The 24684-nt window shown below is 37.3% G+C and overlaps 1 protein-coding gene across 15 annotated transcripts in view; it reads left to right on the top strand.

Moving 5' to 3' along the window:
• The window catches only part of SETD5 (SET domain containing 5), a 77487-nt gene that overhangs the window by 38984 nt on the left and 13819 nt on the right, over positions 1–24684 (top strand). For 5 of the 15 annotated variants that reach the window (XM_070455585.1, XM_070455587.1, XM_070455586.1 and 2 more), the window contains 16 exons: positions 1202–1394; positions 1677–1782; positions 2109–2317; positions 2656–2714; positions 3223–3401; positions 4342–4380; positions 7754–7996; positions 9070–9218; positions 9587–9704; positions 10405–10514; positions 11452–11704; positions 12106–12189; positions 12820–13077; positions 13751–14071; positions 14452–14694; positions 19976–20102. In XM_070455585.1, coding sequence (XP_070311686.1) covers positions 1303–1394; positions 1677–1782; positions 2109–2317; positions 2656–2714; positions 3223–3401; positions 4342–4380; positions 7754–7996; positions 9070–9218; positions 9587–9704; positions 10405–10514; positions 11452–11704; positions 12106–12189; positions 12820–13077; positions 13751–14071; positions 14452–14694; positions 19976–20102 — 2590 coding nt within the window. In that variant the 5' untranslated portion in view covers positions 1202–1302. Of the gene's footprint in view, positions 1–1201; positions 1395–1676; positions 1783–1821; positions 2014–2108; positions 2318–2421; positions 2463–2655; positions 2715–3222; positions 3402–4341; positions 4381–7753; positions 7997–9069; positions 9219–9586; positions 9705–10404; positions 10515–11451; positions 11705–12105; positions 12190–12819; positions 13078–13750; positions 14072–14451; positions 14695–19975; positions 20103–24684 lie in introns of those variants that run through there. The other 10 variants (XM_070455589.1, XM_020906188.2, XM_070455593.1 and 7 more) reach the window with 9 other exon arrangements.

Here is a 24684-nt window from a genome sequence, read left to right as displayed (position 1 = left end):
CCAGTTCCCATCTTGCAGACACTCTTTAAGTAATAAAATGCATGCACTTCATTAACAGAGAATACTTTCCTATGTCTAAAGTTCTTCTTCACCTAGAAATTACCTTTGCTGTTACTTATAAGATCCCTTCTCACAGTTTTGGAGCATATAACTGGGTGAGTTGGATACATACCTCAGAATTTTCTTTTATCCCTCACTTCTCAGCTGACATTGCACCACATTGAATTGCACACTTTATTCCCACCAAGTCCTATATTATGTATATTTCCAAGCAGGAAAAATGTTTATTAGGTGAAACAAACAGTATTCATTATTCAATTCCCTAAAAGACCCTTTGATCCACCACTAAGACTGAGTTATGTGTGTCTTTGGAGTTTCTAATTTGTGAATCTTAGTGCTAGTTTGCTAGTTAAATGACAGATAATCCATTATTCAGTTTTGCAAAGTCAAACAGTTGCATTCCTTAATTATCTTTCAGAGTTCTCCAAAACCTAACCAGTTACTTAAGCAATCAGTTAAAGATCTTTTTGCCCCAGAACTTGGAATTTTGTCCTTAGCCACCTCTATCTTTATTATCAAATAAGGGCTTACATTAAATTTCTTAACTTAAAACACATTTATAATTATTTTATGTTAATAAATTATGCTTAAACAGTTTATTTTCCACTCAGTGTCGGTACAGAAAAATACTCAACCAAGCTTCTCAGTAAGCCTGGTTACTTAAGATCTTACATGATTTTCTTCAAAGGAAGAAAGTTACCCTGGTTTCCAAACTAGTAAGGTGTAGTGGAAAGAGCACAGACTTTGGAGTCACATATTGACTGTGTGACCTTGGTAAAGTTATATAATCTTACCACCTCAATTTCACATTCTGTTAAAATGGGGTGCTCTTTACCATGTTTAGTAGTTGCAGAGTAAACAAATTAATACTATAAATCTTCTAGGAAATTAGACAATTCAGAATGGTAGTTAGTACTACTGTTATTGTCACTAGAATAAACTTCTGAGTGCAGTTTTGATTAGTTTGAAGTTCTGTGGTATTACCATGCAGCTATTAAATAATTGTGTCCTTGATATGCTTGCATGTCATTGGTGGATGAGAAATTATTATTCTTAATATGTGGAAGGTGTTTGGGGGTTCATCAAGATGAGAGGTATGATAAATATAAGATGCCATTGTTTTTACCTGTACTTTCTTCAGGGTATCCTGTCTTGGTAGTGAATGGAAGAGGGCCTGGTCCCTGGGGCAGTGCAGAAGGCACTTTCATCATCTCACTCACTGCAAATGTCATGTGAGGTTTCATGGAAGTATTAAGAGATCCAATTAAGAAGAATAGTTCTGAGTCTAAACCAGCCCAGAGTGGCTTCTCTAGGGGAAACTCCCTGCTCAGCTGGTACGTTTGTGTTTGTCATTAGGGACACCTTGTATCCCAGGTGCCTGCTTTGAGACATCTGCCTATACTGGCTTCATGTTACACACAAGTCCACATTTAATAACACTCCTACTGTTATTTATAGGCTTAGTTATGTTGATCAGATTGTTCCACTGAGTTCTTTCTCTTGCTCTAGTGGCTGGTGGTTGTGGAAAGAGGAGGGGTTAGAATGGGAAGTTAAGTCTTAGTTTAAGGAAAGATTAGGTGTTATGCTATCATGCGTTGCTTTTCGCCTTTGTGCAGCCCTGAATCTGTGGAGGCTAGTCCAGCAGTTAATGAGAAGAGCGTGTATTCCACTCATAATTATGGGACCACTCAGAGGCATGGGTGTCGAGGACTGCCTTATGCTGTGAGTATGCATTTATTTCTCTCCAGAGCAGTGATCTTCCTGGAGTGTAATCCATTCTTATACATTGTGACTTTCTTGAAATGTTTATATGCAGCATGACGAAGTTGCCCCTTTTGCACTTCCCTGCCTCCAGCGGACGTCTAGCCCTGCATCATTGTTCTTGTTTTTATGTCCCAGTTGACCTTGGCATTTTGTTTTATCACTTTCCTGGTTGAAGCCAAAAAACGAAGGGTACTACTTTCTTCTTTCTTTCCATATGTACCATACTTTAGGGGAGAGAGGGGCCAGTGTTTGGACACTGTTGATTTAAAAAATCTTATTTTCAGGATCATAATTACGGAGCCCCTCCTCCTCCGACACCTCCTGCTTCTCCCCCTGTCCAGACGATCATCCCTCGTTCTGACCTGAATGGCCTGCCGTCGCCCGTAGAGGAACGCTGTGGAGACAGCCCGAACTCTGAAGGAGAGACTGTTCCTTCCTGGTGTCCTTGTGGTCTTTCTCAGGATGGCTTCCTTCTCAACTGTGACAAGTGCAGGTAAGATCGTGTTCCATCTAAATCCAACCCTGGGTTACTGGGATTAGGGTTTCTTATTAGTAGGGAAAAGCTCAAAGTATTCTTTCTTGTGTTTGTTAATGTAGATGATTCCTTAGTGCTCCTTGGCTCGAATTCTCTGCACTAGGTGAGAATTGCTGACAACAAGGAATGAGAGATTGATCTTAAAGCTATTGAATTTGATATGAAATTTAATGTCCTGGAAACATTTGGTAGGTGGGAGGAAGGGGGTAGTATATGCAGAGACACTTCTCCCTTGTGTGCGATGATGTGCTGCGTGCTGTTGGAAGGACTACTTTAAGTTTGTTTTCCCTCTTTAGGGGAATGAGCAGGGGGAAGGTTATTAGACTTCATCGGCGGAAGCAGGACAACATATCAGGTGAGCCGAAGATGGGTTAGGCCCATGTTTTGACACATATTATTTTTTGGTTTTAATATTCATCCTAAGAACCCCTCTTGAAAGTTCCCATGGTCCCCAGCTCTTTTCATGGAAAGTCATTGAAGTCTTCTCAAAAACTGTTGTAATTCTGTTGTTATGAATTAATTGTATCCAGAATCAACAGTTTAGGCCTATACTAATCAAAATATTCCCTGTGAGTGCACACACACACACACCTAAGAACAGATCCTTTTCTGTGTTACGTACACATCAAGGCAAGGGAGCTTGGGGACCGAGTTCAAGGGGGGAAGTACATATAGAGTTTGTATGCTTAGTGAGAAAGATACAGATAGAATTTTGTTTTCATATGTATTGTGATATTTATGTTCTAATAGAGTTAATAGAAGTAATGACTTCCTGAGTATGGGCTAGATCTAAAGGAATGAGCTGTTTTTTAATGTACTTAGGATTCTTATGCACTGTGAACTGTGAACTGACCTTTTTTCAGGTGGGGATAGCAGTGCAACAGAAAGCTGGGATGAGGAGCTTTCTCCTTCCACTGTGTTGTATACAGCAACACAGCACACACCTACAAGCATCACCTTAACTGTTAGAAGAACCAAACCCAAGAAGCGGAAAAAGAGTCCAGAAAAGGGTCGTGCAGCACCAAAGACGAAGAAAATCAAGGTATGGAGGGTAAAAGTATCTTAAATAGAAATATGTCTGAAATAGCCCAAATGTTGGATGAAGAATACACCAAAATTCTTTTAAGAAATTTGATCCAGATGTTTGATGGGCCACTTCTGCTCTGTTTGCGAAAATCAGCTAATCTGTGTTACAAATATGCAGATCAACCTCTTTCTGCCACTCCATACCATCACAACTGACACATAGTTTCTTTTACTCCAACCCCACATCCCAGGTATGAAATCCCAGCCCCACCTGGCACACATCTGTGTGTACAGCTGCCTCCAGTCTAGACTTCCACCGTCCTTAAAGTATCTCCTGCCTCCTCAATCCCAAAACCCAGTCTGAAATTCTTGTGCTGGTACATGCCCACTTCATGTTGTTGGTTGATTGTTTTTTTCCTTGTTTCAAAAAATTCAGGAAACGTCTCTTGAACGGTCTAGGCTTACTCAGTGTTGTGGTCACTTTCCTGTATTCTCAACTAAAAAGTCTCCAGAAGAAACCTCTTCTGTTTTGTGTTCTTTCTTCCCCATCACAGCAACTTTGTTGCTTCTAGGTGACTTGCCCACCCCTTGTTAAGGGGATTGGTCTTTATTTCCTTCTTAATTTCAAACTGGTAAATCTGTAGCCTTACTTAATATTTTTATATACTTTTTCTTTTAGTGTCAGGGGTGCATATAGGATTTAAGTGATGCATGCTCTTCCCTGATAATTACCTAATTTCACAGTGGAAAGTATTGGTATTAGCCTCAGAGTTCACTGGCCTTATGCCACCCCTATTCTTGATAATAGTGTGGGGAATTCCATTGTATTTGTTACCTAGAATAAAGGGGACAGACTAGGACACTAGTTCTTGCCTTAGTTAAGTCTCAGATAGGTATAACTGTCATTCTTGGTACCAAGTTTTGTTTTGTTCTACTTGTTTTCCTCTTTGGGATAGGCATTTCGAGAGGGATCCCGGAAGTCCTTGCGGATGAAGGTAAGGGGTCTTCTTCTCTGATGCTGTGTTTTACTTCACTGTGATCTTGCATTTTGGTCAGCTTCTTTCCTGACATTGATGGTCTGGGAATCTTGGACTCTGCTTTTTGTTAGTTTTTAATTGTTGCCATTCAGATTTCATAGAGCCTTTCTCCAAAGTGGATTTTCTTGGCCATTTTCTAAAATATTTTTTCCTTTCTGTAATCAGGCTTCATTTACTAGTTTTTCATTAGCTGCTTTTCTTGGGGTGTGGGGTAAGTGACATTTTGCCAAACAAAATGAGGTTGATGTTTTCCATCATTCTGATTGGCCTCCATCTCAGGAGTGAGGTTTTTCTGGTGATAGGGGATCTCTTGTGCACTCACTCTAGCATCATGTACACTTTAATCACCAGTTGGAAGGATAAATTTCATCAGTAGGAAAGTAGTGTTGATAAGAATTATTCTTACTGGAATTACTTACTTTTGAACTATTTTCTCCTGGCCTATCTACTTGGTATAGAGGACTCAGGTGATGTTAGCGCACTTCTTTTCTTTAGTTATCAAGTAAAAGTTTATGAGACATTATTTCAGATAATGGTTGGATAATAGAGAAATTATGTGCAGTATTTAAAGGAACTTTCAGCTGATGAAGAATTTGCCCAAAGGAAATTTGAATATACTGTCTGATATCTTCCCTTACCTATTTGTTGATGTAGAAGGACAGCGTACCTCCCAGACCATTACTTACGGCTTCAAAGTATTTAATTAGAATTAAGGTCTAGTTTAGTTCTGTAAGTATTCTTATGTCTGGATGTGTAAATGATATAAAAGCAGAATCTTTTTTATTGACCATTATAGGGTAAACATTAAACTCTTATAGTGAGGATAAGCTTTCTTAGGAAATATAGATATAATACACATTTATATGTGGAACACCAAATTGACTCGTTTAAAAAGATCACAGATAGCACTTTGTATAAAATTAGAAGGCCTCACCTTGCATATACCCATAAACAGACTTCTAAATATCTATATAAAAGATGGGAGAGGACTTGGAGCCCAAGACCACCAGAATCCTGGGATGTCTTGGAACACAGTTACTGTTTCTTTGCTGGATCTTTCTCCTGTAAGGAGACCTTTGCTTAGAGGGGACCTTAAATAGATTTATGGGGCAGACATAACCCTGATCCCAGGTGTTAAACCCTTTTCTCTTTTATCAGCTATTGTAACTTGCCTCTAGAAGTTTGAACTTTCTGAAAGCTATTGATTGGCTCTCCCAGAAAACTACATATTAACCCCAAATATTGCTTGCAGTTTTTGAGATGTTGACAGATAGCTCCATAAGCATGTTAAAATTTAAATAATTAAAAATTACTGGTTTATTTTGATTCTCATTTCATAATTCTGAGTTATAAATTCTGTACTCAGAATTAATTGTTAGTAAGAACCTTACCAAAGATCTGAGTGGGAACCATAGCATAAGAATGAGATGAATCTTATCATTTGGCTTTTTAACCCCAAAGTTGAATTTCCCTACTGGAAACTAGTCTAAACCAGGGCTTTATAACCTCGACACTGTTTGAGCCAACAACTTTTGAACTAAATAATTCCTTGTAGGGATCAGAGCTGTCTTTTTCATTACAGTAGGCTGTGTAGCATCATCCCTAGCATTTACTAAGTGCCAACAAAGCCACATGTTAATCAAAAATAACTTCAGGTATTACCAAAAGTCTTCTTGGTGGCAAAATCCCCACTGGTTGAGAACTGTTGCTCTAAACCCACTGAGATGGCGTCTCCAGTACTCAGAAGAACAGGATAGCAGACTAGACAAGAGTTGTGTTAGTGAACAATAGCTAAAACTATGGCACAGGCTTCCAGGATACATTGTTGAACAAGTCAGAAGTTTAGTGATCAATACTGGATGCTTAAACCTGGGAATTCTATTGGGGCACCCCTAACCCCCAGTCTTACGCTGCTGCTGCTAAGTAGCTTCAGTTGTATCCAACTCTTAGCAGACCATGGACTGTAGCCTACCAGGCTCCTCCATCCATGGGATTTTCCAGGCAAGAGTACTGGAGAGGGGTGCCATTGCCTTCTCCCCCAGTCTTATAAGCTCCCTTAAAGTCTTCAGTTTTGTACTTTTTCTTTTGCTCAGCTGCTGCTGTCCACCTCAAGCAGGCAGTATTCTATTCTCAGCGTGTTGACCTTAGGTGTTCGTTAGATCCTTTTGTTTATTGTTCATCCTTTTGGAATCTAGTGAGTAATGTGGAAAACAGGGGTATTAAATTTTTCCTTCCATTTTCCTGTTCCTTGGAGGAAGGATGGTAGACAATAGTCGATCAAAACTAGTGCCATAGAAATGAAAGAAAGCAATTGTTACAATGGGTGTAAGTGTTTTCTCTCTCATCCATGGAAGCCATGTTTAATTTTTGTATGCCTGTTTTTGCAAGTTTAAAGTCGACATGGATTTATAAGTAGCTTTGGTGTTAGTGTCTTCCTTCTAGTCATCACTGGTGTGAAATCATCACTATTAGTGTTTGTGTTGTTTTCTGAGAACACCTTACGTCCTGAACACCATAGAGAAGAACATATATCAGACTTTTGTATAGCAAAAGCACAAATAAAAGTATTTAGGAAGATGTTGCCAAGATGTGAAAATGTTTCCTCAGTACTGTACTGTCATAGAGGGCAGTGGTTTTCTGGTTTTCTGAGTGAAGTGTAGCAGATTATAAGCATTTCCTACACTGCATCTACCCATGCCACTGCCCCACCGTACCTCTTTGTTGTGTGGCTGTTTTGCAGTGTCATAAATAGCATGCTAGAAAGATATACTGAATGATAGCTTTTTCTGTGGGAGGCAAGATTATGAGTTAAATATTTATTGGGGTCACATGTAGCTTTTAAGTGAACATATATTAATTGTATAATCCATGCAAAAACATACTCCTGGATAGTAGTAAAACTACCAATTTGAAATGGCACACTGATGTGTGATAAGTGTTGAAAACTTTAGCAATGTGGGTATTTTGAAGTATCGCTGTTGTTCATTTTTATGAAGATTTTCTTACAAACTTGATGTCATTCTTCTGATAAATTTGATTTTTATGATTTAAAGATGGTCATAAAATCATAGTGATGGGATGTAATTGCAATCCAGATTGATTTGTCACTTCATAAATGAGGAAACTGAACCTTCCAGCTTACTGGTAATAAAACCATGATAGAAGCCAGATCCTGACTTCCCAGGCCATTGGTCTTATGCCACACCAACTGCCAAGTGAAAACTAATTTTCTCTGAATGTTTAGCTTGGCAGTCCCCCACCCCACCCCTTCCCGTCCCATCCTGTCCCTTTTATGGACTCTCCTAATCTACTTGACCTTTGTTCTCTACAGAATTCTCCTTCTGAGGCACAGAATTTAGATGAGAATACAACTGAGGGATGGGAAAATCGGATAAGACTATGGACTGATCAGTATGAAGAAGCCTTCACTAATCAGTACAGTGCAGATGTACAGAACGCCCTTGAACAACATCTACACTCTAACAAGGAATTTGTGGGCAAACCTGCTATTTTAGACACTATTAATAAGACTGAATTGGCCTGTAATAATACAGTTATTGGGTCCCAAATGCAGGTAAGGATCAAAGGGTTAAAGACTCCTAATTAGTTGAGATTTTAAGAACTCAGGAAAAGGACGTATTTTGAAATTATCCTATCTTTCAAATGTATAAGGCTTTAGGGTAACAAATTAGCCATCTGTTGAGGAGCATCTTTAACCAAAAGCAAGTTTTGATCACTTGAAAACTGTTCAGATACATACTTTAAGATATATATGGAATATTACTCAGCCATTAAAAAGAATTCATTTGAATCAGTTCTAATGAGATGGATGAAACTGGAGCCCATTATACAGAGCGAAGTAAGCCCGAAAGATAAAGACCATTACAGTATACTAACACATATATATGGTCTTTAGAAAGATGGTAACGATAACTCTATATGCAAAACAGAAAAAGAGACTCAGATGTATGGAACAGACTTGTGGACTCTGGGAGAAGGCAAGGGTGGGATGTTTCAGGAGAACAGCATTGAAACATGTGTATTATCTAGGGTGAAACGGATAACCAGCTCAGGTTGGGTACATGAGACAAGTGCTCGGGCCTGGTGCACTGGGAAGACCCAGAGGGATCGGGTGGAGAGGGAGGTGGGAGGGGGGACTGGGATGGGGAATACATGTAAATCCATGGCTAATTCATATCAATGTATAACAAAAACTACTGTAATGATGTAAAGTAATTAGCCTCCAACTAATAAAAATTAAAAAAAAAAAAATATATCTTTATTAATTAAAAATAGGTAAATTAGGATATGGGAAATTTATGTAGCCTCCGTAAGAATTATTAAGAATAATGGAAAGCTAAGCTCTTATATTATACATAGAGCCACTAAAATTTTAGTCGTATTTTTCTGAGATTTTTTTTTTTCTTTTCTTTGGAGTTAAGGGGGTGGCAAGTTCACTATACAGAACCTATTTCCTAGAAATACTAAGATTTTATCAAATTTAAAAATGTCTCATCATTGAGCTAAATAACAGACACGTAAAACCTAAAAGTATTAGTAGTGCCTTTCCTGCAATTAAGAAATAATTTAAATGTCTACTTAGCTCCTGTTGATATCATCTAATGTTAATACTCTGATTTTATTCAGCTACAACTGGGAAGAGTCACTCGTGTTCAGAAGCACCGGAAGATCCTGAGGGCTGCAAGAGATTTGGCTTTGGACACTCTTATAATAGAGTATCGAGGCAAAGTCATGTTACGGCAACAATTTGAAGTCAATGGGCATTTCTTCAAAAAGTAAGACATCACTCATTAAGTATTAAGGGCTAAAGTGGGTCTCACTGAGCAGGATAGCTGTAAAAGCCATGCTTGTGGGTAGGATGCTCTTGCAGAAAAACTCACGCCTCTCTGCTATTTGTAGAGAAGTGCAAATAAATCTGCAAGTTGTTTAATCTATGAAGTGGTGATGACTCCTTTCTTAGCAAAACATTCCTTGCTTTGTGCTTATTCTTTAATCAGAAGCAGACAAGCATGTGATGTTTTCTAAGTTTAGGCGTTGCAGAGGAATGCTAACCTCTTCTGTCATCATGTGCTTCATATTTGAAATCACGGGGTAGCCTTTTTATTTCTATTGAGAATTACAGGAATTTTAATTATATTCCTAGACCATACCCCTTTGTGCTCTTCTACTCAAAATTCAATGGTGTAGAGATGTGTGTGGATGCACGTACTTTCGGTAATGATGCTCGATTCATCAGAAGATCATGTACACCAAATGCAGAGGTAAGATTTCTGTAGCAACTTCTCTTTGAATGGAACCACCAAAAGGATAAGTCAACTGAAGAAATAGTCTGGAAACTTCATCCAGATTAAGGTCTGTAGATAGTGGTTATAATCTTTGATTGTAAGAGATGAAAATCAAAAGTAATGGTTTATTTATTCTGACAGGATGAGGTCAAGGAGTGGATTTTCTTTAGAGAAGGCAAAAATGTGAAAAAGCAAGTTGGCATTTGCTAAAGAGAAAGAGCTAGGCTGGATAGGAAGTCAGTGAGGTTATATTAAAGAATAGCCATACAAAAGATGTATCATTGGGCCAAGACTAAGGTGTGTGGTTTCATTTTTTATATTTTAGGTAATCAGGTTGAAGGAGTGATTCTAAACATTTCTAAAGTTGATTATTTGGTGCATAATGAACGCAGCCACATCAAATGTAGCAAGAATGTTAATTTTCTGGTACAGCTGAAAACAGCTTTAAGATGTAGGTCAGTGTTCTTATTCTGAGTGCTAACATCTGAAAATTTCTTCGTTTATTTCAAGAAATATCATAAAATTTCAAGCAATTACTGTATGATAGTATCAAATGGAATAACAGACTACCATAACTAAGTGAGGAAATATTATTTGAGTAAAAGAATTTTTTTTCCTCTTACAGAAAGTTTCTGTTATTTTTGATAAATCATAATCATTAGCCTTGTTCACACAGGTGCGACACATGATTGCAGATGGGATGATTCATCTCTGTATCTATGCTGTGTCTGCTATCACCAAGGATGCTGAGGTCACCATAGCATTTGATTATGAGTACAGTAACTGGTAAGATCTCCACAGTCTTTCCTAACATGAGTGGCCTTGTCTTAAACTTTAAGCTGTTCTTTCTGTTCAGTCTGATTTTGTACCTTGCCATTTCCTTTTTCTTTTTTTAACCTTTTGTTTTCATGAGTAATGCATTTTCTGCCTAAAAATGGTGGAGGGAAAGACAGAATGAGGGTGTTTTGTTTTGTTTTTAGAGAGACAGGTAGATAGTGTGATACTGCTTACCAGTCTTCTAACCAAGAGTGTTTTGGCCTTTGCCTCTATGTAGCAAGAATAACAAAAAGAGTATGTATGTAACACTCTTAGAAATTACAGTAGTTATCTACTGTTAAACACACAGCTGTTGTACCAACTATCATACAGAATAAGAATCTAAACATTCACCTCATCCACTCACATCATCCACTCAGATCATCCACTATACTCCAACTATATATGACAATGAAGAAAAACAGATAGCAAGTCATAGATGATTATGTAATGGGTTTTGTAAAATGACTGCTTCTTTTTCCTTGGTCCTTTTAGGCAGTAAGGGTCTATGTAGCAAATTGATGTCCGGCACAGGTACATGAAGAAAAGGTATTAATAATAAATAGGGAATCAGTAGGTAAGAGTGAGGACACGGTGAAGGTAGACACAAGATAAATATGACTACTTTAGACCCTTTCTTGGATTCACTGCCTTTAAATAGCATAAAGACAATTGGGAGAATTGAATTTAGTGGGGACTTGGTTTCCTGTCCACTGAGTGAGTTTGGGTCATATAGAGAAACACAGAATATTGAAAATATTTATAGGACTCTCTCAATGACTCTATTTAACTTGTTCAAAGATAATACCAAAGGAAATTACTAAACTAAGATTTCAAGATAATGAATAGATAATATAACTGATTTTCAAGGGTACTGAGACAGGCACTTTTGGTTGTTTCTTTGGAGCAGTAATTATAAAGTGGACTGTGCATGTCACAAGGGGAACCGGAATTGCCCTATCCAAAAAAGGAATCCCAATGCTGCAGAACCACCGCTCCCGCCTCCTCCAAGCCTACCTACCATCGGAGCAGAGACAAGACGTAGAAAAGCACGCCGGAAAGAGCTAGAGATGGAGCAGCAGAATGAGGCCCCTGAAGAGGATAACAGCCAGCAACCAGAGCAAGTTCCTGAGAAAGTAACTGTATCCAGTGACCATGAGGTAATCTTCCCTGGTCAGAAGATGTTGCTATGGTGTTGATCCTCTTCATATGAAGAAGATCCCAGGTTGCCACATGTTGTTTTATGTAGGGAATCTATGTTAACACTTAATGCCCTTCATATCAAGGTGGGTATGCATTCATTCATTCATTCATTCTAGTTTTGTCTTTTTTTTTTTTTTTTTTTTTTAAACAATGTCAGGAGCATCCTTTTGGATACTTAGCAGGTTTCAGTGCAGTGAATTGTGTTTATCATCTGTGTTTACCATGTGACCCCCATATAAGTAACACTGAAGCACTGGAAATTGTTTCTAGAGAGTTTTAAGCTCCCAGGGGAAAACCAGGGGTTGATTTTTTTCCTGGAGTTTAAGAATACATCTGAATATTGCCTCTTGTCTTAAAGGAAATAGACAATCCAGAAGAAAAAGCAGAAGAGGAGAAAGAAGAGATTGCAGATGATCAGGAGAACTCAGCTCATAGCAGGAGGGTGGGTACCTTCTAACATCTTTTTGTTCCTGCTGATTCCTGCTACCTATGGCATGTGAGCCCCTTCAGAACTTATATCATTTCATTTCTTCAATAAGTTACTATACCATCACCTTTAGGTCACAATTTGGGCTTTTTCTATAAAGTAGTTTGTTGTTGTTTTTTTTTTTACACAGACACATATAGTTCTCTAGTGACTATTATCTGTTGATGGTTTTAGGAGGTTTCTTATTGACAGTCTGGTTTCAAAAAAACTGCCTGTGGTAACAAATTATCTTTGTCTGGGTTAACTTAGTAATTTCCTACATTTGTGTGACTTGACATTTAAAAACCCAACAAAACCTGCAGTCATAATGGATTCAGAAGTTCTACTTTATGGCTGCAGTCAGTCATGTTTATTTTTGTCCTTGAGAAGCTGTTGAAGAAAATCTGCTTGATTTTTTTTTTTAAACTATGAAAATGCAGGGAAAAATAAGTTTTGATGGCTATTTTTCTTTTGTATTAAAAAGTTTCAAAATAGCTGACCTCTTTTGAAATAAATGTCTATCAGTTTGCATTAATAATACTTGTGAAAAGCTGTTGTCTTCTCCTGGTAGAGGCTTCCTTCTATGCTAATGTCATTGCTTTCTAGACCCGGGAAGATAGAAAGGTTGAAGCCATCATGCATGCTTTTGAAAACTTAGAGAAAAGAAAGAAGCGGCGGGATCAGCCTTTGGAACAAAGCAGTTCTGACATAGAGATTGCTGCCACCACCTCAGAGACTCCTTTGGGAGAGGAAACAAAAACTGAAGCCCCTGAACCTGAAGTTAGCAACCCTGCTTCAAATATTGCCATCACAAGCAACCCACAGAGTGTTGGAGTGAACACCCGGCGGTCTTCCCAAGCAGGAGTAAGATGAAAAGACTCCAGGCCTTAGATAACACTTGCTAATATCAATTACCTATCTTTTGGAATGGCTAGAATCAGCATTTTCAGCTTTGCCTTATTTTGCAATAAATAAGCTGATTTGCTTATCACTAAGCTGATTTGTGGAATTCAGGGAAACAGAATTTGAACAAATAGATACTCTCAGACTAGAATGGAACTGTCTACAATTTCTGCCAGATATTGTTGGTGGTGAATTCATAAAGAACTTGTGGTTTCCCTTTGGCCTTCTCTGTAGTATAGTTATGTACCTGACCTTTCACAGGATCTTCAGTTCACTCTTCCTTTTCCTATCTCAGCCACAAATTGTAAGCCTTAAGCTGAAACCTCAGTATCTGAGGGAAAAACAGAGGAGGATTTACCTTCCTTGCTAAGAACCTAAAATTTGATGGCTACTTCCAGCTGACTTTTGACCAATTTTATAAATACTTTTTGGAAAAAGAAGTAAGCGGACATCTTCCTGTAGCTTTTCTGGCTGGTTTAAATGTATACATTTTATAAGGATTACATTTGAAATTAATGTTTGTTAATGCTCACTTTTTTCACCATGAACATTCAGAGTGCTTAAAGTGAATAGAAAGCTGGATAAAATATTTGCTGACATTTCTAGTAAGCAGTTAACTTTGCTGTTGTTATAGGATGTTGCTGCAGAAAAACCAGTCCCCAAACCACCTCCAGCAAAGCCTTCTAGGCCCCGACCGAAGAGTCGAATTTCTCGGTACCGGACCAGTTCAGCCCAAAGACTAAAGCGTCAAAAGCAGGCCATTGCACAGCAGGCAGAGTTGTCACAAGCTGCCTTGGAAGAAGGGGGAAATAACAGCTCAGTAACTCCTACTGAAGCTGGAAATGTAGACAGTTCAGGAGAAAACAGGCAATTAACAGGGTCTGACCCAACGGTGGTATCAGTTACTGGATCCCATGTCAACCGTGCTGCATCTAAATACCCCAAAACCAAAAAGGTAAGTTACAAATCCATCTTCCTAAGTGTAGTCTGGCAAAAGTTGTTCCTTTGTAAAGTAAAAGGGTCTGTAATCCTCAGGGGACAAAAAGCGGTCTATGAATTATTAGATTTGAGATAAAATGCTGCGTCCATGATGCTACTTTACTTTTGTTTCCATGGTTTTTAGACAGAGGTTAAATTACTGATAGCTGTAATGATCATGGAGAGGGTGAGCTAAGATGCCCTTGTGCTCTGATTATGCGAATCATATCTTTGCAGCTGTTTTATCTACCTCTGTCCTAGTTTCTAGATGAGGATTGTCTTTGTGAATTAACACTGCTGCCTCTGGCCTTTACATCTGCAACATCATCAACTGACAGTCTCTTTTTTTTAACTTAGTATCTAGTTACAGAATGGTTGAATGACAAAGCTGAGAAGCAAGAATGTCCTGTTGAGTGCCCTTTACGTATCACCACGGACCCAACTGTACTGGCAACGACCCTGAACATGTTACCTGGTCTTATCCATTCCCCGTTAATTTGCACCACCCCCAAACACTACATTCGCTTTGGCTCACCCTTTATCCCTGAGAGGCGTCGAAGGCCACTTCTGCCTGATGGCACATTCAGCTCCTGTAAAAAGGTATGTCTTTGTTTACGTGATGATTTCTTTTACTTTTAACCTAGGATGCCTGTAATGGTGACATATCAAACACATTCTGTAGATAAGCACACTCTGCCCAAATGAGTTTATAATGAGTTAGTTGTTAAGCCACAAATACTGATGCATCAGGAGTCAGTGAGGCTAAGGTGGGATGTATACTACATTTTGGTGCTCAGTTTGTCTTAGCAAATTGTCTTTGTGTTCACTGTTATCTTAGCAGTTGGTGACTGGGTAGAGAGGGGTGTTTTGTGTGTGCTCTTGTGATACTGGTTAACATGTCCATTTGTGACTATTTTGTAAGATTGGGCCCCAGGTACTCTAGAGCACTGTTGCACAAGTTAAAGAATGATCAGATTTTGTTTTGGATTAACTCAGTCACTGTTACCGTTTGACTGGGAGTAGAGGAAGGTCCTGTCACAACTGACAGAATTCCTGTTCCTTGATCAAAGGTGTGTTTATTCCTGAGTGACTGTGGAACCTACCATAAAGTTTTCTCTCTCTTTCTGGTTTCTCTTCTGTAGTTATGTATTGTTTTTGGATCTAGTGGCGGTCGTATTTGATGGTTGTTTATTTTTGGAATGCTTTCTTAATTCCCAGAAGCCCTGCCTGTTTTCCAAAGGCGTCTCTCAAGAATAGATCACGCCCTCAGATCTGTAATGTCATTTTCATGTTTCTAGAAGTTATAGGACACCCTTTCGTTTGGTACCTTTGAGGTAGAGTCTGTTCCCTGGAACACCCTTTTCTCTTATCCTCAGATCTGGATTCAGGCTGCCTTCCTCAATGTCTGCCATTGCCCTCCTCCACTGGCATCACGTACATGAGGATGCTGCATATAGATTATTTGATGTGATGAAGTCTCCAACTCCAGGCAGGTCTTCCCTGACTCCTCAAACTTAAAGCTTTTCTCTTTTCCCAAAGAGCAGATGCTGTTTCTTGGGGGGAGGGGCGTAAAAGATGAACCCAAGTGTTGGGGGATATGGAGGGGAGGAGGGCAGCAGGGATCTGCACACAAAGCAAAGGCACCACCACTGAGCGAGCAACATACGCTGAAGGAAGTCTTTTCCTAATCTTAATCTGAGTGTTTGAGTCACTTACTGATTTGTTTAGGGGAAATTCCCAAGTAGAACAACTCCTAAAGAGAAATTTGATCATGAGATCTTTGCCAAAAGGGTTTGTGTGTAATGGAGTAACATAACTTCCCGGTGTCAGAAAAGAAAACAGTGACAACATCTTTAAAAAGAGAACAAGGCAAGAAATTTACTAAAGGAAGTGAAGGTTAGGTCTCTGGGAATCCTTTATTCTATACCAAGTTATTTATCTTGGATCTTATAAATTATCTGAGAAGGAAAAAAAAATATTTGCCATTTAATGACCATTATTGATTAACCTTGGCTTCTCTGGTGACTTGGTGGTAAAGAATCTGCCTGCTTTTGCAGGACACTTGAGTCAGGAAGATCCCCTGGAGAAGGAAATGGCAACCCACTCCAAATATTCTTGCCTAGGAAATCCCATGAGCAGAGGAGTCTGGCAGGCTTCAGTCCATGAGGTCGCAAAAGAGTCAGACACGACTTAGTGACTAAACAACAATAACAATGATTAACCTTATTCTGTAATAATTGGCGGATTTCATTAACTCTTGTATGGCATGTAAAACTAATCTTACCATTACTTTTAGCTCAGTCCCTCATTAAAGGTAATAGCCCAAAATCTACATTTTCAGAGTAGTATTGAACAGTTAGAGAAGCTGTCTTTAGTTCAGAGGAACAAGTCAAAATATGGCTTAATATATATATGAAATAAACTTCTTCCATTTGTTCTGTCTTTGGATGGACATAGTACTAGGCTTCCTAGGATGTTAACTTTTGAAGTATCTTATCAAGTGAGATAATAGATTTTCTTTCTTTGATCCTTTAAGAAGGGTTAATAATTATTAATACAGAATAATGAAGTCTGAATTGTAAATAGTATGGGCTGCCTTCTTGAAATGCTGCCTTTATTATTCTGATGCTAGGTTGTAATCCTTCTATTCCCATCTTACTTTTTCCCAAGTAGCAGAGTTCTGTGAAAATCCAAAATGTGTAGAAATATGACTTCAAATCTGATAGAAAATATATTTCTTAGAGCCCTTTTTACCTGGTTATGGTTTCAGATTTGTATGTATATTTCATCTTTGTGTCTCTCCACTGGCAACAGTTAGAAATCCCATTTAATTCATATTCATGTTATAGTCTCTACATGTATCTGACCATCTTTAGTCTTGTTTTATACAGGCTCTGCTCAGACACTTTTATCTATTTGTGTCATATTAGTCTTTAAGAAGAGTTCAGGCTATGTATGTTGACACGTAGCAAAGTATCTTACTTGAGTCTTTGAAAATTGTTTAAATCACAAATTTAATATTTGCTGTTAATGTATCAAGATTATATTGCAAAACAAGAACAACCTTTTATGGGACAAAATTAATGAAATTGGGTCCTATGTAGAATTGAACTCAGGTTTATCCTAGATGGAGATGGAGATTTTTTTTAGACTGGTTAGAAAAGACTCACATGGTGCAGAACCTAAGAAGATTTCCATGATAAAATTGTAATACATTTCTAAAAATCACTCAGAGAAGAATATAGTTAAACAGATAGATAAGAACAGCCGTCCCCCCATGGGATTAGTTAAAACAGCATGTATTCCTAGTAGGCCTTTACTCTGTCATATCTGATTAAAGGAGGTATAAAACCTTCATAAGTTTGAGTGTAAAGTTGCATGTGTATATTTGCACCCAGATTTTTAGAGTATTTGGCAAAATGTTTTATGATGTCACTGTAGTTTCTAAATTAAATCAATTCACAGCTCTTAACTAGCATGTTATAGTATGTCTTGTTGAATTTTACTTAACTTGTTATTTTGAAATGGAAGCATTTATGAATGGCTAACATGCCTTTCAGTAATATCTCTCCTTGTTTTCTCTAAATCTCTGAACTCACCTTGTAGGCATAATATGTGTGGGGCATTCAGTCTCCCATTTAGACTGAAAATGAAACACTATGCTTTTGCGTTGATATTTTATTGTGTGCACTGGAGTGATATTAATTTGTATACTCTGTACATAGCCTGAAATTCATTTGAACTAGTTCTCACTGAGCAATGTTTGCCCAGTACTGTGCTACAAGCTTTCTTCACATGCACTGTCTCACTTAGAATTCATGATAACCCTGTGAGCTTGGGATCATTGGGTTCAATCTACAGATCCAAAAGCTTTGGCTCAGAAGTGAAAGTAACTTGCCCAAAGTTTAAACATCTAGGAAGACGTGCAGCCAAGTTTCAATCCAGGTCTTTGGACTCTAAAACCCAAATTAATTTCTTTCTCTTTCCCCATCATAATGATACCCTTTAAAACATTTCTATTGCCCATCTCTGAGCTTCCTAGAAATCTTCAGTAGAGTTCAGGAGTTCCAGAGAAGGAAGAAATGTTCTTTTGACCTTAATAACTGTAGCTAGAACTTGGGGGAAAGGATCTAAAGTTAATTTATTATCCATAGGAGTGATTCGAACTTGTTAGATACAAATAACTGTTGGTGTTCCATCGTTATGGGCCCTAAAATACTGTGTAGACACACAGTAGAGCCAGGAGGAAGGAGTTGGTCGAGTCGCTGTGTTCGACCATAAGCTAACCAGAGCAGCATCTTACTACTTAGAATGCCCCGTCCTGGTTTTAATTTCCCTTTTTGTAGTCATCAGATGCAGAGAATTCTTTCATGTGCACCTATTTGACACTGGAAGTACATGAAATTAACTTACCTTGGAGAAAAGCACAGTGACCCCAAATGAGTCCTGTCATCTGCTCTGATAAGAAAAACTTGTAGTAAGGTATCTATATAACAAAGAGTTTTCACTCATTTTTGGTCTCCTGAGCCTAATTTTTTCCTATATATACAAGAAATGCTTTGGACAAGGTGACCTCTGAGGTCTCTTTTATGTAGGGAGTTATGGTTCTGACAGTTCATCTTCACGTCAATATTCTGTATGTAGGAGAGTAAGTTCATTCTTGGTCTTATTTTGGCTTCAGAGACTTGATCAAATCCTAATGTGATTCAGTTGATGTTACCTCTCTTTTTTAGATATTCACTCTCTATCTCTTCATGTCTATACTTTTGCTTTCATTTGGCAGACCACAGTGCCATATACATGATGTAAATGTTTTCTTGGCTTCCTCACATTATTTCCTAAGTTCCTATTAGAATTGCTGTCTTTGGTAAAGAGAATATTTACTTACCTGTAATATTGGTTCTCTAAAGGTGTAAGTTACAATCACCTTTACTCTTCCTATTTGGGATATGGTCTGACTCAGAAATTGATGTTTATCAAAATTCGATCTGTCTTGTGTCAGGGCAGGAGAGCCACAGAGTGGTGAGCAACCTACAACTGTGTGAGTGTATCTTAAGAGAACATAATTACAGGTAAGAAATTTTCTCTCTTCCACAGGTTGCATAATCTTACTATCCTTATCTCTGTAGGCTTCCTTTCTGAACAAAGTTTGTTTCCATCATTTTAGGTTCCAATATTCATTACCAAAAAAATGTGACTGATTAGAGAGCTCTTTTTGACTTTTTTCCCTTTTTCATTTCTGCAGAAGGATTCTGGTAATGATTTGCATTATTCATGCATAATTTAACCAAACTACTTAACAAGGAGGGAAAACTCACAGGATATTGAGAGTAGTCTTTTTGGAAGCATTTTGGCACTTGTAGTAAAGAGCTATTTATTCTCATCCAGAGTTTTCCTGTGAAACTTTTCTATTACGTCTTCAGATATCCCCAGCACAGGACAGACAACTCTTAAGAGATCTATCTTCTTTTTACACACTTACTTTATGTGTCAGCTTTATTCTGTGTCATCGGAGTCTCTTATATAAACGCTAAGATTTCTTCCTTCTCTTTTTCCCATTTATTCCATTCTAAGCAGTATGAAGAGTTAAAGAGTAATCATTTTTATTGTGTGTTTTTTTTTTTTAAGTGGGACTTCATTATGTGTAAACCAGGCTTTCTCAGTTATGCTTCATAGAAGGAATTGATGGGGCAATATCCTAAAATGCTGAAACACAAGACAAAAAATACTTTGGCTGTGGACCTGAATGAATGTGTTGTATTAATATAATATCTATCACCAGTTTATACATAGTGACCCAGTTGATGCATTTAAAATAAATAGGTGAGCCAAATAGTTTTAAATGATTGTTGATAATTCCCTGGTTCTTTTCCCATTTTAGCGCTGGATAAAGCAAGCCTTGGAAGAAGGGATGACCCAAACATCATCTGTACCCCAAGAGACTAGAACTCAGCACCTATACCAAAGTAATGAGAACAGTAATTCTAGTATCTGCAAAGACAATGCAGGTACGTATCACAAACCTTTCTGAATACATGAGCAATGATTGCTTTGGGTCTGCATTAAAAATTTCACTGAATACTTTAAAAAGTATGATATAAAAAAAAATAGCATTGTTCTCTAAATAGTTACTTTACATCTGTCTTTACAGAGGAAGAGAGAGATCTCAAGTCAGGGATCAGTATTCCCAGGACGGCAAAGAAGGAACTAGACAGTGTACAGATAACAGCAGAAATGGTTTTTTAAAAGGTTAGATACATTTAAAGTAGTAAGTTTAGGAGCTCTATATCCATATTTATAAGAGGGGAAATAAGAAAAGATGTGGGGCACTATTCAGGAAAGAATCAAAATTGTAGGTGATTGAGTGGGGTGGGACTTGTTGAAGGGGCACGGGGTGAGTAAAGTAAATGAGAAATTACTATGAATTGGTTGTTTTCAAAAGAGCTTGCACAATTAGTGTCAGTTTTTTAAAAGACATGACCTTGAATCCAATTTAAAGTCCTCATATGAATTTTTAAACTGGAGGGTCATGAAAAGTCATCTGGTCCATTGGTTTTGCTGTAACTCTTGCAGGGGTCTTGATTGCAATTGAAAGCACAGGTGCATGGACTTGATACCAACTTATTTGGGGTCGTTTTATTACCAAGTTTCTCTTGGCCAGTATTATTTTAATTGAAAAGTTCTGTGTGATTTCTGTTTCTTTATCTCTAAATCAGTTTTGTGAATATTATGCAATCAAAACAAAATACCAAAATAAATACACTGCTAAAAGTCATGCAAGTCTGTACCTAACATAGTAATATTTCAAATTTTCATAGAAACCTCTTGTTCATTGCCTAAGTACATATGAACTTGAATTAAATAAAGAGATATGTACTAATAATATCTAGTTTTTACTAAAACTTTGTGTAAGATTGTATTTGGAAAAAATAATGCTGCTAAAAATAGGTTTTTTTCAAGTTATTGATTTAGTTTATTTTTCTATCCTTAGACTGGATTATACCTTGTAAGTTATCACGTATATAACCTCAATATAATAAAATCCCTGTGTAGAACATCTGGAAGATAAATGATACCATATATTTAAAATACTTTATTCTCTTCACCAGTGATTAGGAAGATTTACTTGAACCAGGTTCACATAAAGAAATGCTGGTAACAGATTTTTGTCAATTTTATCAGTTTATTGGCAGCTTTTACGGTACAGTGAGACTATAACAATTGGAATCTTCTACACATGCATGTGTAGTCTGTGTGTTCTGTATGTATGTATTTGAGGTTGGGAAAGGGAGGCTGTATTAGCAATTCATGTCTTGACTGGCAAAGATTCATAAGGAAAGTGCCTAGTTGGAATGGAGTTAAGACTGTCAGTCACCAACCTATATTAAAGTTCTCTCTTCTCTAGCATTGAGAAAGATTCAAAGGATACACCTTGCCCTTAAGCAACAACATAAACTGGAAAACATTTAATTGAAACCAAGCAGTACTCAAATGAGCATCTTGGTATATTGCTACTAGTATAAATCCTGAGGAGTTATTTTTATTTGTTGCTTTGCTTTCTTTGGTTTTGGGAGTTTTTTAATTTTGTTTTTCTTATCTCAGAAAGACCAAGGAGATATTAATCAAGAAAGCGAGACAGATTGATACAGTAGAAAGAATCCAACGGACCTGAATTTAATGATCATCTCTACCCTTTAGTAGTGCTGACTTCCCTGTAGCTCAGATAGTAAAGAACTGCCTGCAGTGCAGGAGACCAGGGTTTGATCCCTGGGTCGGAAAGATCCTCTGGAAAAGGGAACAGCGATCCACTCCAGTATTCTTGCCTGGAGAATCCCATGGACAGAGAAGCCTAGTGGGCTACAGTCCGTGGGGTTGTAGAGTTGGACATGACTGAGCCACTAACACACACACACCCTTTACTAACTCAGGCAAGTTATAAAATATCTCTGAGGCTCATCCTGTGAAAACGGGTATAGTAATACCTGCCTTGTAGAGCTAATATGAGAGTAATGTACATAAAGTACAGTATCAGACCCTCAGTAGGAATTATTATTGTCATTATTATACACAGATTTCTTGTTGAACATTTATGGAAAATTTAGAGAAATTAATCATATACTAGGATACATGAAGTTTCTTAAAGCTAAAGTTGTGTAGAAATAGTATTAACTCTGCAGGCAAGGGCGAGTGTAATGTTCATTATTTGTAAATGATGTGGCTATATACCTAGGAGTCTAAATAATTGAAAAAAATAAACGGCTGGATATATAAAAATTAATAGCATTTATGTACCCAGAAAATAAATGAAGGAAAATTTTCATTGCTGAGCTCAACAAAATGAAGAAACTGCCTAGGAATAATGGTGGAGACATGTAGAACAAAGCATTACTGAGGAATATTTTTTTGTCTTGAGGAAATAAAGGGAACTTCCATATTCCTTAATGGAAAGAGGAAATATAATGAGTGTTTTTTTTTTTTTTTTTGTCTTCATACAGTTTCCATCAAGCTAGTTTGTTTGGGGGTTTGATTTAATTATCTTGGAAGTTTATCATAAACAAACATGAAGGTAACTAAGAACAATTGAAAAAGTAATGACGCAGAAGTGCCTACCTAGCAGTATAAAGCGCGCTTCTCGCGTGAGGCTGCGAGTCGGTGACTAGGTCAGTGCAGGTTCAGCAGCACGCGTGCGTGTGTGTGTGTGTGTGGAGCAGAATAGCCAGAAACAGGCTTTATGTAAGCGAAAGATTCTGTAAACTATTCTATAAGTTTTACTTACGTGGGAGATGGGAAAGAATTAGATCTTTGCCAAAGTAAATTCTGTGTACATTCATTGTTTGGCTTTGATTTCTTTTTTTAATTAAAGTTTCTATGTCTTTAGCTCTCTGAACTGATAGAGGACAAAAGTACTGGGAGAAAGGATTTGCAAAAATGACAGGGAAATAATATCTCTACTAGAAATTTGAGAGGATTTATCATATGCATTTTTAAAAACCTAGGAGTAATTTTTCTAGCTACTTACTGTACAGATTGTAGAGAAGTAGGTATGGACTTAAAAACAGAAGTAGACGATGGGCTTTTGCACAGTCTTAGTCATGAAATTATTAATAATTGCCAGTAATACTGAATCAAAGTGACCTGGGTGTCAGTGAATAAAGAAATGGTAGAATTTGTGGTTTACCTTCTATTGCCTATATTTTTGATGAAATACTATACAGTAGCATTAAAATTTTTACTGTTGATTTATTTTATCAAATTAATCTCCTAAAAACAGTACAGTACTACTTTTGAATTAAATTTCAGTCATCTGAATGTTGACTCTGTAAGAATACTATTGTTATGACCAAATAAAAATTTTCCATGGAATGTAAAGGAGGTTCAATACTTGAAATTTTATTCATATAATAATTTATTAGCAAACCAAATGGAAGAGGAGGGAGTAATAGCATAGTAAATGTGATTTTAATGATAAATCTAATAAAATAACATACTGAATGATTTTCTTATTTTACATCTATCTGAAAACAGTTGCCAGGTATACTTCATGTTGAAAAATAGAGTAAACCTTCTAAATGGGTTATCAGATTATCCCAGTATTACCATTCTTATTTAACAACATTTAGAATTGTTGTCCAAACTGATTATCAAAAAAAAAAAAAAAACCCTAAAAAACAATGAGCTAAAAGTTTTGGTAAAGAGGATGTATAGATTATCATTGTATACAAATAATATGCTTCTCTACTTAGAAAAGCCAACAGAATTAACTGAAAAGCTAGTAGAGGTCAATAGGGTAGCTAGATATAAAAATGTGTACCATACTGAATGATTTCCTTACCTGTTAGCAGTGACATCTAACTGACATAGGGAGAAGTGCATCTACTTAACAGTAGTAACGGAAAATAGAGAACACTGGAGAATAGACCTAATTTAGAAATGCGGCAAATCTGTAATGAAGCAGTATAATGGATTCTCTGGCGGTCCAGTTGTTAGGACCCCACGTTCTTACTGTCGAGGGCCTGGGTTCAACCCCATAAGCTGTCAAAATATTAATAATAATGATGAGCAATATGAATGAAGGCATAAGTAGGTGAAAGATCATGCCACAGTGCTCAGTGAGAATTCTCCACAGATTACTCATGAATTTAATACAGCCCCAATCAGCCTTGGGAAGGGGAAGTATCAGCATAGTTGACCAACGATTTCTACAATTCATTGACATGAACAAGTATGCTAGAATAGGCAAAATAATTTGGAGAGCTAGAATAGAATAACTGGAATTGTCCAAACAATTTTACTAAAAGTGTACAGAATAACATTCAGAACTAAACTTAGTATCTAGTAGGATAAATGTCATATTTCAAATCAGTATAGAAATATGATTATTCTATAATTACAAAATAATTTGGAAGAATATGCTAGCCATTTGCCCTTTCAAAAGGTTAGAACATTCTGAGTTAAATTTGAAAATTAAATATGGAGATAATGGAAAAATAGTTCATTTTTATAGTCTTGGGGTGGGGTGACAAAGACATGTCTGAGGCAGAAAATAAAGGAAATAGTTGATACATTTGACTAAATACAAATATAAACTTT

This window comes from Odocoileus virginianus, chromosome 26 (genome assembly GCF_023699985.2).
Source record: "Odocoileus virginianus isolate 20LAN1187 ecotype Illinois chromosome 26, Ovbor_1.2, whole genome shotgun sequence".
NCBI classification, from domain to species: Eukaryota; Metazoa; Chordata; class Mammalia; order Artiodactyla; family Cervidae; genus Odocoileus; species Odocoileus virginianus.
This window is presented reverse-complemented; position numbering and strand designations above follow the sequence as displayed.